General features: G+C 38.0%; 1 protein-coding gene across 1 annotated transcript in view; it reads right to left on the reverse strand.

The window, feature by feature from the left end:
• The window catches only part of CPS1 (carbamoyl-phosphate synthase 1), a 126524-nt gene that overhangs the window by 9014 nt on the left and 104334 nt on the right, over positions 1–13176 (reverse strand). The window contains exons 30-34 of the mRNA XM_057745630.1: positions 12381–12488; positions 10568–10657; positions 9012–9182; positions 5189–5263; positions 2501–2599 (exon numbers count right to left, since the gene is read on the reverse strand). Coding sequence (XP_057601613.1) covers positions 2501–2599; positions 5189–5263; positions 9012–9182; positions 10568–10657; positions 12381–12488 — 543 coding nt within the window. The remainder of the gene's footprint in view (positions 1–2500; positions 2600–5188; positions 5264–9011; positions 9183–10567; positions 10658–12380; positions 12489–13176) is intronic.

The following is a 13176-nucleotide window of genomic DNA, read 5'->3' on the forward strand; positions in this document are numbered from 1 at the left end:
GTATTTACTGGCCTTAACCCCGTTTACATATTAGCAGTACTATTTTAGGTCATTTTCAGTTCTGACTTTATGTATTCGAATGAATTTATATGAATTCTTCTGGCCAAGTGGAATCATGTTAAATAAAAAAAAATTTTTTTAAGTATAACGTATCCTGAAGTATGGAATTCTAATTACTTTGTCCATAATTAATATGAAGCTTAGGTAGATTTGGTCCCATTCTAGCTAAGAAGATGCCCAGTGAGTTTTAGCTATTAACTCTTGGGTTAGTATATTCTGTCATATTGCTCAGTTAAATTTATGACTATCCTTTTTAAAGAAATCACTATAAAGGAAAATCCTCCATGCAGTAATGAAGAGATTGTACTTTGGTGCTGGCAGCTTTGCTTTGCCTCCCATATAAAGTAGGTTAGAAAATGATTTTTGCCCATCTCTAGAGGCTTAGAGTCTCAATGATCAATTTTACCACGGCTGCAAATATTTTATTAAATATAATTTTATTAAATATTTATTTAAGTATACTTTTTAAATTCTGCAATTAAAATACATATACATTTAAATTCCTTACATTATACATGCATGCACAGGAAGAAAGTTCTCTCCCAAAATTCACGTAGCTGATGGAGCATTGATTTCTTTAAAAAAGAATACACTGAAAGGTAGAACTTCAATGGACAAAACCTCATTGCTTTAAGAAAACTTTTTCTTTATTTCTACAAACCCCCTTTTTTCCCTACAAAGCAAAAATTCTGTTCACTGATGCCAAAATCATACTAGTACTTCACAGGGATCAAATTAATTTTTGCTTTACATTTCCCTGCAGCACTGGAACCAAACAAGGCACAATTTTATACATCACTGCCTTCTTAAAGTGGTATTTTAAAATGTTAGCACTATTATGATTAGTTGTGAGGACGGAAACTAAGGGCATGGTCTCCTCTGAATGCCCCCAGGTCTCACATTAAACTTTAAGCCGTAACTAAAAGTTGGACAAATACTTTCATACTTGTGACTTAATAATACTTAATAACCATTATAATGTGATGAGTCTCTCATATGGTGTGATGTGTCTCTAAACTGCCATTAAGCTTCACAATTGCAAGTCATCTTGTTAGCCTCTGTTCTAACTGTTCACCATTGCCCTTCTGGCACCTTTATGAAGCAAAATCCCAAGTTACTCTTTGCAGAAACTTCTCTAAAGCCACTACCCATGCAGTCTCCAGAGTCTAACTGCTGATATTAAGGCATCCTAATGTGACAGCATCTATAAAAATTACCCACTGACTTGAAAATACCTGGTATTATTCTAATTATATTTTTATTGATTTGTATGTAACCATGAAGGGTTTGAATTTATTAAAAGTATGGCAGGGGTGATATGTAAAACCACTCATTGTTTTTACAGGCTTCAAGAATTACTAACCTCAAATAAAAGTGAATGATCAGTTGGGAAATATCTACTATTTTTCAGGAAACTTATAAACAAACAAAGAATGTACAAAGTTTGTATATTCTCACAATAATTATTCCAAAGAGTAACAAGAGTTTCCTGGCTCCCATTTTGCCTTAAGACTTACATTTGACTTGCAATAATAAACCAATAATGTCCTTTTCACTGTATGAAGATATTCACATATAATTACTTCACCCTGCTTTGACTTAGAAGGTTTACTAAGTAATACTTTTTCAAGAACTTCCACAGTACATTCTGGGATGTGCTGACTTTCTTAAGCCCATTAAGTCACTGCCTTTTAAGAACTTTCGATTAATCACAGAGTGTCAGGCTAAGAAAATTTCTCAAATAATGCCCACGTCTTCTTCAACTTTGAATCTTTGACATTTAGTAGAAACTGAAATGTGAATGAATGAATGTAAGGAAGAAAGGAAGAGAGGTCGGGAGGAGATAATATTGACTTCAGTTTGGGATGTGCTGGGTTTGAGACATCCAGATAGAGGTATCCAGCAAGTTGGTGGAAACAGGGGATGGCTGAGGATAAAGATTTAAAGTTGATAGTTTTAGATGGAGAGTGGATACCGCAGACATGAGTAAGCTGGCAAAGGGGACGGTCAAGAGAAAGAACTAGACATAGACATAAACACAGACACAGAAAGAAGAGGTGAGACCCAACCTTATGGAAAGCCTATGTTCAGAGTCTAAGGATGTAGAACTAAGAAAAACAATGTAGAAAAGATATAACCAAAGAATAGAATAGAGTCCTTTTTCAGGTACCCTAAATCCCATTCAGAATAAATACCCCTTCACTAGAGATTTTTTTCATTCTTTTTTGATTATTCACTTATTTGTATTGGCTGCTGCAATGGAAAAAGGCAAAAATCAGGGAATGTACAGAGAACAAATGACCATTCTTTCTAGAAGTTGCTGTTTTCTTTAGTGGAACTTTAAACAAATCTCCCCTCTTCTATACCAGCATTAAGGTCATTTCCCCCATCAAGGCCCAGCATGTGCCCACAGGCATGCATACAACCACACACCACTTACCTGAATTCCAATCAGGATGCCTTTCTGGGGTATCTTAAATCCTGTGGAAAGCATTGCCTTTAGGAAAGCTGTATGAATACCTTCACCGAAGCAAGCCACCTGTTTAGAATAAATGAAAAAAATAAAGCAAAAGGAAGCAAATGATAGTCACCCAACCTTACCAAAAAACAAACACAAATGAAAAGTCATAGACTCCTACGCTAGATTTTATTGAGCTGTCCAAAGACCATGCAATCCGAATCCAGGGACTAAAACTCTGGTTAGGGTAGATGTATCTTATGTTTTTAATTAAGCATAATGAATAAATAAGCAATTCTTTCTCTATCCAACAACACTCCATGGAGCAACATAACTGGATTCTACTGTGAGATATCTGGATACAAATTACAGCTTTTGGCCCATAGTGTGGTAAGTTACCAAATGTTAATACAACTTAGTGTTTAAACAACAGCGTATGTCACGTATGCTATGCAACAGTGCATGAATTCATGGGTCAGCAGCACAAATGCATAACTGCTGATCAGTCAGGATTTCATACATATGAGAAAGCCTCCTGAGAAATCCAATAAATCTATGAAAAATCTCAAAGGAACTCGTTCTTTTCATTATTATTATTATTATTATTATTATTATTATTATTATTACTATTTTCATAAAATGAACCAAAATACCTTGCTACTAGTCCTGAATACTACAGCCCAAAGTAAAAAACAATTCCAAATTAACATACAATGCTGCAATAAACAGAGGCTTCCTTTAGAGCAATTGCGCTACAATATAACTACAAGTCAAATGGCCACCATAAAAATAGAACAAGCCGTGTATCTGAGCATGATGTGAGTAGACTCTGCCATGCACATCATCATTTGGCACAGGTACAGACCCACCATTAGAGTAAATAACACTGATGCTAAATTCATTATTTAAGTAAATGACTCCCTTGCTGTCGAAGGAAAGTTCTTATGGCTATGATTTTTCAGTTGACCACCAGTACATGCTGGATTTTACTCCACAGTGAATATTTTCTTTGGTCAAATACTGGCTAACCAACTCAAGTAATGTCAACCTAAGTTAATGGGATCCAAACTCTACTGAAAAAACCTGGTCAATTTCATCATAAGTGCATATACAACACACAAAAGGTTTCAGCAGTTTTCTACAAAAAATATAGAAAGTAGTTAAATATGTAAGTAAAGATTAGGACTAACATCCCCAGGGACTTCACCACTAGGAAAGCTAAAAATTTATTTAATCCCACAGTAAGACATTGTAACACTGAAAATGTCTCTGAAGCATAATTGAAATTTCAAGCTAGAATTATTACTCTGATTTCAGTTATAAAAGAGGACTTGTAATATCACACTTGGTGACACTTGGAAATATGACTAAAAATGGAAGAAGAATTATCCTTCTGTACTTCTGAAACAGATACAAGAAAGGCAGAGCTGAATTTCTAATGCTCCCATACTTTTGTATTTCAGCAACTCCAATAATGTATGGCTGGGGGCAGAATGGACATAGGTGATGAAAATAGATTTGCCACACTAGAGAAAACAGCATGAAGGAAAACAGTTCTCTCCCTGCTCAGAATCCTGGGCTGGCTGAAAACAGCCCTGCTACTGAGTAACCATGGGATCAAGAGGAGCATCAAGAGTATCTCCTTAAACAGCAGAGGATTGTAACCTAAGTCCCTTGTTTTCAAGTGAGGTTTTCTCATCTGTTAAATTAACAGAAGCAGCAAAAGAGCTAAGAGAAGGCAATCAACAGTCCAAACACAAACAATATATCCATTATTCCTCACTGCCTCCCTTCCTGTCTCACTTGGCTTCTCACCACAGAGCTTGCTTGTAACCAGGCAACCACATAAAACATCAGGCTATTTGTTGCAATTAAGTATTTTCCCCTTTCAGGTTTTCCTCAGCACGGAGAGGAAACAGTGATGCCTCCCAGTCTGATGTTGCCACTCTCCTGTGCACTGAGGAGAAGCTGAAGGTTATATCTAGTAAGTCTGTCAAGGGCTAGGTGGTTCATAAAATGTCCTGACACTGACATGTAGGGAACTCTCTGGAATCTGACAGCTTTCTATAAGAAACACATTTCACATTCTTAAAGAAACCTTCATCTGACAGAGTCCCCAGCACAAGTGAAGAGGGACATCCAGTGGCCAGTCCCATTATAGTTTTTAGATAATCCCCAGGAGGTTAAAGTTGCTTTGAAAGTAGTTCTGGGATTTTGCATATATCTGCAGAGCCCACAACATTTTGGCTGCATTATCTTTCTACCTATTGCTAGTAAAAACTCGATGATCTAATTTCATAGGAGCAAGGCAAGTTAGAGGGGGCAAGAGGTGCTGTTACAAAGAGACCTTAGAACTTTAAAATACAAAGAAAGATCTGGAAGATATTTACCTAGACATCTAGAGAAATATTTGAAAGATGTTCCCAATGTGTAATGTGGAAATGAATGACAAACACATGTATTATAGTCACACATTGAAAGAAAAGTGAGAATTTAGACTTTGGGCTACAAAAGTCAAAGATTTTTCCTTAGCTCAAAATGCCTAAGCCTTTTCAGACTCACTGTGATAGCAAAAGGTGTCCCACTTACTACTTACTAATTTTCAGATCATAAAACCATAGATTTCAAAGTATATTTAATGAAAGTGTTCATTGATCATTAACTACTCACCTCTCCAGTAGAAGCCATCTCACATCTCAGAATGGGGTCAGCGTCTCTCAACCGGGGCCAGGAAAACATCGGAGCCTGTCAAAAATAACAAGTAGGAAAAATACGTGAGAGAAGGGTATAAAAGGAATAAAGGAGGATAAATATATTTAGTGAATCATCTCTCATAGGATTCATTTAAGTTATAGTAGACACGTAAAAAATTTCTTTGGTCCAAGCATCTGACTTGAAAAATGGCTTTAAACCTCTGTTCCAGGAAAGTCTTGAGCTTTTGGCCAAAAACTGGGTTAAAAAATCACAAATTATTTCCATAAATAGGGCCCCAGTGACCAGCCTAGGCCAGTGTTTCTAATCTGGCCTGCACATATTCTTACTGGAGTGATTTCAAACAAAGCCTACTGGGCATTGGTCTCCCCAAACACAGAATTCAAAAACACTTTTTCCTTGGTAGGCTTTTGAAACATTCCTCTTCTTGCTCTGATCATCTGGACTTGCAACAAGCCACCTTGCCAGAAATGTCTGCCTGCAAGCTGACTTCTGAGACATTAAACTGTTGTTGACACCTCTTAAAAATCTTTGAAAAACACTCTGCTTGGAAAGACTTTTGCCCAGAACTTTCATATGAACTAGAACACAGATAGGAGTGCTTCCTTTTCATTTATTTTATCAATGCAGTTCACCAAGAATCAAATTCTTACTTCTTGCATACATACATTTATCTAGTCTAGACTATTCCTCCTTTGATTCTGGCACCCCTCTAAGTCATCATGGGAATTCTACCTTGGGGTTATTTCACTGGGTCATCTTAATCCAGTTATTATATATTGCTGCTCTCCAGCTTCTTTCTACCTGTTGATATCCACCCACCTCACTAGGACTATATTAAGATTCACTATGAATAAGTAATTAAGCAAAGAAGTCAAGATTCGTGCACAAGGATAACTAGGAAAGACGTAAACTGGAAGATACAATGCATTTTGAAAAATTCGTATCTATCCATCAGAATTGTTATTAGTTGGAAATTGTTTCATACACATGTGTGTATGTGTGTGTATTCCTGTGTCTAGAATAAAGAAACATGAATTTGAAATTCATATATAGAACCTCCAGTGGAAAAATATTTTTGGGGGCCTTCTACTTATTGGTCTCAAACAATAAAATCCTAAGTATATATAGTCCACTGAAGGCTTTGTTTATTTATGTTGTGTCATGGCTTCCAGGAATAAAACGCCACCCTCCTCCAACATAAGAAGTGACATTCCATCTCAGTGCACTATAAAAATCCAAGGTCATCCTGAATTATTAAATAAGATTAATAAATTTTTTTTGATTTATAGCTTCAACTTAAAACTTCAAATGTAAAAGTCAGAAGTCAGAGTCTCAGCTATAACACAATTATGGTTGAGGTCACTAGTAGATATAAGGACAGAAACTTTTGAAGGTATCCAAAATATGTAAATGTCACATAAATATATTATACAATATAAATTAATTTCATTGTGTGCTTTATCTAAAAAAATCAAAGACATTTACATAATATCTCACTAATTCTCATACTGTCCAGTGAGGTAGTTAAAGGTCATAATTATAAATACTCTGTCCACAGGCACACTGAGGTAGCTAGAGGAGCACAATGGAGTTATTATTAAGTTCTTATTTGAAATATACATACATACAGGCATATCTCACTTTATGATGCTTTGTCTATTGCGCTTCACAGATATTGCATTTTTTACAAATTGAAGGGTTGGGGCAACCTTAGATCGAGCAAGTCTATTGGCACTGTCTTTTTCCAATTTACTCACTTTATGTCTCTTTGTCACATTTTGGTAGTTCTCATAGTATTTCGAACTTTTTCATTATTATATTCGTTATGGTGATCTGCGATAGGTGATCATTGATATTACTATTGCAAAAAGATTCACTGAAGGCTCAGACGACAATTAGTATTTTTCAGCAATAAAATAGTTTTTAGTTAAGGTATGTACATTGTTTCTCTAGACATACTGCTGTTGCACACTTAACAAACTACACTACAGTGTGAATATAAACTAGATATGCACTGAAAAGCCAAAAAATTTGTGTGGTGGTCTGGAACCAAACCCACAGTATCTCCAAGGCATGCCTGCGTTTGAAATTAGTGAACAAAACTTAAATTTTCCTGGTCACTCTTCATAAAGGTGCCATCAATTTTATTACCCTCATAGTACCATTGTGAAAAAATTATGCCACTAAAGAAAATAGTTCTAAGCAAAGGTGGCCAAGGCAGTAAAAATTTAACCAACACCACAAGGTAACACTTTTATGATTCATGCATTCCTGAAGCCCTGACACAATTCAAGCTTCATCCTAAGAAAACATATCCAGAATTTCTGTTTACCAACTAAACTGGCAGCGTTATGCACCAGATTCATAAATGTACGAGGGTGAGTCAAAAATTATCTGTACTCTGGCTGTAGAATTTATTTTAATTAACTTTTAGAAAAGACAAATACATCATTTTTCAACATCATCTCCTTGCTTTTCAATACACTTTTTCTACCTGTCAACAAGCTTTCGTATACCCTCATTAAAAAATGTTTTAGGCTGAGTTGTGAGCCACAAATGTACCGTCTTCACTTCTTCATCAGAAGTGAATCTTTGTCCTCATAGGGCTGCTTTCAGGGACCAAACAGATGAAAGTCCAATGGAGCAAGATCAGGACTATAGGGAGGATGCTTTAACACCTCAAAACGAAGTTTTTGCAGTGTCGACTGTGGGCAGAAGTGTGGGGACGCGCATTGTTATGTAAGATCACAACACCCTTGGGTAGCAATCCTCTGCATTTAATCTGAAGTTTAGGTTTCAGCACAAACTTTTCAAAACCCAAGTCTGTTGTGGATTATTTCATAGGCAGAGCCATCGCTGATTTGCAAATGATTTGCCACATAATCCACTGCCATTGTATTCAACAGAATCATTTCACGTGTACGTTCAATGTTATCATCAGCCGTGGACATGGATGAGCGTCCAGCTCCTTTTTTTAAAATTAATTAATTAATTAATTTACTTTTTGGCTGCATTGGGTCTTCATTGCTGTGCACAGGCTTTCTCTAGTTGCGGTGAGCAGCAGCTAGTCTTTGTTGCAGTGCACAGGCTTCTGCCACAGAGCAACTAAGCCCGTGCTCCACAACTACTGAGCCTGCGCTCTAAAGCCCGCGAGCTGGCTCCTTCTTGATGGCTAACACTTGTGCAACCTTCCTTGAACCTCTCTATCCATTCATACACACTTCTTCACAACAAAACACTTTCTCCATACTGCACACAAAGTCTTTGATAAATAACGGCAGCAGTACACCCTCAGACCACAAAAAACGAATCACTGCACGCTGCTCTTCTTTCATGCAAATCACAAGTGGGGCGTCCATTTTTTCTCACACTGCAGTTACAAGTGAACTAATGTAACACATTCACACCTGCACAGCAGTGACTGGGGAGACAGCAGCCTTGAACAGAAAACGTTGATAAGACAGTGCAGCCATCACACGTTTTAGTATAACCGCAGTGCAGGTAATTTGTGACTCACCCTCGCAGTTTATGTCACTCAGCTAGTTGGTTTTGAAGTTATGTAATTCTAAATATCATTTTAATTTTTAAAATGCACAAGAGTACACATAAAGTTGCCTGTAGAGCAACTGCATTGCATTGTTAACAGTGAACTTCATAAATTCCTAGTCTAGCACTTTAGTTAGAAGATTCATAAAGTATCAAGGTTATTTTTGATGAAAAATTATTCCTTTGATTTCTCTGGAACTTAAAAGTTGACTAAGATTTTTGAGAATATTACCTTAATTGCAACATAGTCGGCAGGAATTATGGGATGCTCCAATGTTGGAAGGGGTTTCTCATCAATGTTCTCTCCAATCATCACCTTGGTGGCCACATCAATAAAGTCTACTCCAAGTGTCTTGGAGACAAACGGGAAGGATCGAGAAGCTCTCAGGTTACACTCAATCACCTGGAAAGATAACAAAATTCAAAAGAAGAGAAAGGATGGCAAGAGACATGACAATATTAATATACTCCCTGCCACTTGGGTTCCAGCGGTTATTGTCTGGGGTCCAGCTCTTACTTTGCCAGCCTCTTCCTTTTCTCCCCACTGCTTGACTTTTGCTAACTGGTTTCCTTTCAGTCAGTATCTTTGCACTCTGACTTCTTCCCATCCTCTTTCCACAATTCCATCCCCACATACTCTTGACAGATATGTTTTAGCAGAGTTCAGATAATGCCGCACCCCTACGGAAAAGCCTTCAGTGGATTTCTACTAGCCTTGAGACTAAAATCTAGTCCTTGAAAGCCTTCTATCCTCTTGCCTCAGTGTACCCCTCTGTGTTATCTTGTGTCACTTTCCTGGCCCCAGTCTTTCTTTTTAAGTTTGCCTTCCATGATTTGCCTGGAAAAATAATCTTGATAAATTGAATTAGTCACTATCTCTGAAAATGGGCCGAATTTTCCCATAGATGTTATATGTACCCTGTCCTCTCTATCTTCCTTTACTTGTCAAAATCCCAGCCATTCTTTAAGACCCAGCTCAAATTACAAAATCTTTCTTGAAATCTTTTATGATTCACCCCAAACAAGGCATGACACTTAAATACATGCTCACACACACACACATGCAGGCACACACACACACAAAGACACACACACAGTAACAGATAGGCTCTCTCTGTTCCATGCCCCCAATACCACTTTAATTGTACATTCCTTCTAGCAGCTATTATGTTCTAACTTATGTTCTATTTATCTATAAATTCATCTTCTTCCTAGTCCTCACTCAACTGTGGATCTTTGAGAGCAGAGACTGGGCTCTGTACATCTTTGTAACTGCCTTATGACTTTGCTTAGTAGGCGAGGAATCAATATTGATTACTGATTAGTTACATTAAATAAACTAAATTAACTAAGACAAACCTAGCTGACTTAACATTTTTTATTTTTTTGGTACATGGTATCCAAAACAGCTTTCTTCTCTGAGAAAGGGGTACGGCAAAACTTCAGTGCATGTAATTTATGACTATTCTAAAGTAATCTGAACAGATTACTTCATGAAAGCCACTGGATCCATCTATATTGTACTGCAGATGGCAGCCAGTAGTCTTCTTTCCAGTGGATCAGAGTGCTTTACAAAGCTGTGACTGACATATCAGTGCCACCAAGAGCCAGTGCCTTCAAACAAGGCAGGCATTATATGCTGCACAACACCCCATACGCAAACACACTCAGCTGCAAGGGTCTCAGCTGCTCTGTGGCTGTGCTCACAGAGAAGATTACCAGATGGACGCAAACCAACATGACCTAACACAGCAGTGGTGTGCTCTCAAACACCTCGGCATTTCTTACCAAGACGTCATTTCCTTTGACAAGAAACTGGACATTGAATGGGCCAGAGATGGCAAAAGCCTTCGCAATCTTCCGGGTAGCATCCTTCACCTAGATAAAAAGGATGATGATATAGTGCTAAAGAACATTCCTTAGTTTAAAAACAAACCAACAAAAAAGGTACAGCACCTTAAATTTAGATTTCTTTCCCTTCTCTCTACAAAGAACTACATCTCCACTGATAATAGTAATAGTGATACTAATAGTAATAGTGATACTAATAGTAATAGTGATACTAATAGTAATAGTGATACTAATAGTAATAGTAATAGTAATGATAGAAGCCATTATTAGGCTTCTATTAACAAAATAATATTTGTACTAAATGAACTAAATATTCACAACAGGATAGCAGGGAAAAGAACAAATAATCTTTCAGGATTATCTTCCTGCCAGATGCACCTATCTACCTACAATTATAAACTCTGGGTTTATTTTGAGGGCTAAATGGAATCCTTTTGGTCTAGTTACTTCAGCACCAAAAACTGCAGGCCAGACTCTGTATCATTCTAATGACCTACCTGCTGAGAAGTACAGGCCCTGAAATTACATGGTACTGCAAAGAGACCAGAGAGATTTCTTTTACGTGCTTTTCTTTTGCCCTGGACTCTGCAAGGGTAGATAGATATTGCAGTCAGAAGGAAACATGTTCCCTTGCAGGGAGGCTCTGCCTGTCACATATAGGAATCCCTGTATCCAACCAGAGCCAGAAGGTACCCATGCAAAGAGAGGGCACTGACTGCTGGGATCAAGAGCTCCTCATTCACCCCTCTCACAAGTGGTTCAGCAGCGTAATCAGGTTATAACAGGAAGCAGAGTCCACGGCACACTGAGCTCTGAGAGATTTGGAAAATCTGAGTTCTTGAGGTCATTTATCCTGATACAAAAAACTGAAGCCCATTTGAAATCCCAGGATGTTGTTCCTTTATGCTGCTGGTGTTACAAAGCATCCTGCTACCTTCACGTTCTAGAACTAGGTAAGACCTTCAGACTCCAGTCCAATGTACAACTAGCCAGACAGGCCTGCCTAGATTCTGATGGCAGGATTATTGGAAAGTCTCACTAAAAAAGCTAAGCCTAACCTCATATACCTGAAGATTAAAGGAACATCCCCAAGTTATTTAAGATGATCATCTCTAAGACAACACCCAGCAATACATATTGAGTACTGAGGCAGAGTCATCATTCCTGGAAAGGTCTTGAAAGCAGTGGTTCCAAAAGAAGGATTGAAAGAGACATATCATACAGTACTGTTTGAGGTGAGGGTAAGAACAGACCGTGAAAGCATCGGTTCTAGAAGGTTCTCACATGACTGCTGCATATCTGCTTCTGAGAAATGTTGCTTTAGATGCTGCTCACCTGTAAGTGGCTCAAACATTAGAACCATCTGCAGCAGTAGTTATCCAAATGTGGTCCCCAGACCAGCAGCAATAGCATTACATGGGGACTTAAAAATGCAAATTCTGGGGCCCTGCTCAGAACTACAGCATCAGAAACTGGGGATGGAGTCCTGCAACCTGCATTTTAACAAGTCCTTCAGGTGGTTATGACGCACACAGTTAGAGAAGCATTGCACTAGCATACAACAAAACAGGCTCTAAAGGGCAGTGAGTGAAATTGTTATCTTTAAAATACCCAGCAGACTCAGAAGAGGAAGTTCCCCTCATAATTAAATTTTACCTGGGGCATGTCCTACATTGCTACCTAGTTAAAAAAAAAAACAAAACTGTTTTTAATCTATTTCACCCTTCCACTTTTATTTATAAATGATGACCTTTTCAATGGCTCCTTGGCTGATGGTTTGCGTGGGCAGCATCAGAGTAGCGTCTCCCGAGTGGACACCTGCATCTTCCACATGTTCAGAGATGGCATGGGAGATGACCTGGCCAAAAAAGATTTGAGAAAGAGTTGTCATGCCTAGCCCATTCCCCTTAATTCTAACAGATGCCTCCAGGATTGAGCAGTTTCTTTGCTAAATCTCTGATGAGAGGAGTAGAAAGAGCTGCACATGTAGCCTCACCAAGCCTGCCTATGCAGTGACAAATCACCTCTAGAGGCAGCTGAGAGTGTCTGAGAGCTTACCTCTCTCTTCCATTGATTAGAATAGGTATAGATAATAGGAAAAGAAGGCAGCTAAGCCAACTCATAGTGACATTTAAGAATGGATAGGAAAATATTGATACTCCCCTTGGGTGGTCCAGTGGTTAAGACTCCATGTTTCCACTTCAGGGGACATGGGTTCAATCCCTGGTCAGGAAACAAAATTCCCATGTGGCTCAAAAAAAAAAACTTAAAAAAAAAAAAAAAAAAGGTAGGAAAACTAAAGCATTTGGAGAGGGACTGGAAATATCTTTATCTTTTCCTTCCAGGTTAAGTTTTATTAAACACTGGAAAACAAAAGATGGGAGAGGTGAATATCTAGCTTAGGTAAATCTCATAGCTTAGGTGGACCAGAAAGAAAATGTAAGATCTAAAGATCAAGAGATCTTTTTCAGCACCAGGCTCTAACTAACTGAGCTAACCAGCCACCTAAAAGAGTTCTTTAAATTGAAATTTAAGACGGGAGGGAA

The sequence above is a fragment of the Hippopotamus amphibius genome, chromosome 8, assembly GCF_030028045.1.
Source record: "Hippopotamus amphibius kiboko isolate mHipAmp2 chromosome 8, mHipAmp2.hap2, whole genome shotgun sequence".
In the NCBI taxonomy this organism is placed as follows: Eukaryota; Metazoa; Chordata; class Mammalia; order Artiodactyla; family Hippopotamidae; genus Hippopotamus; species Hippopotamus amphibius.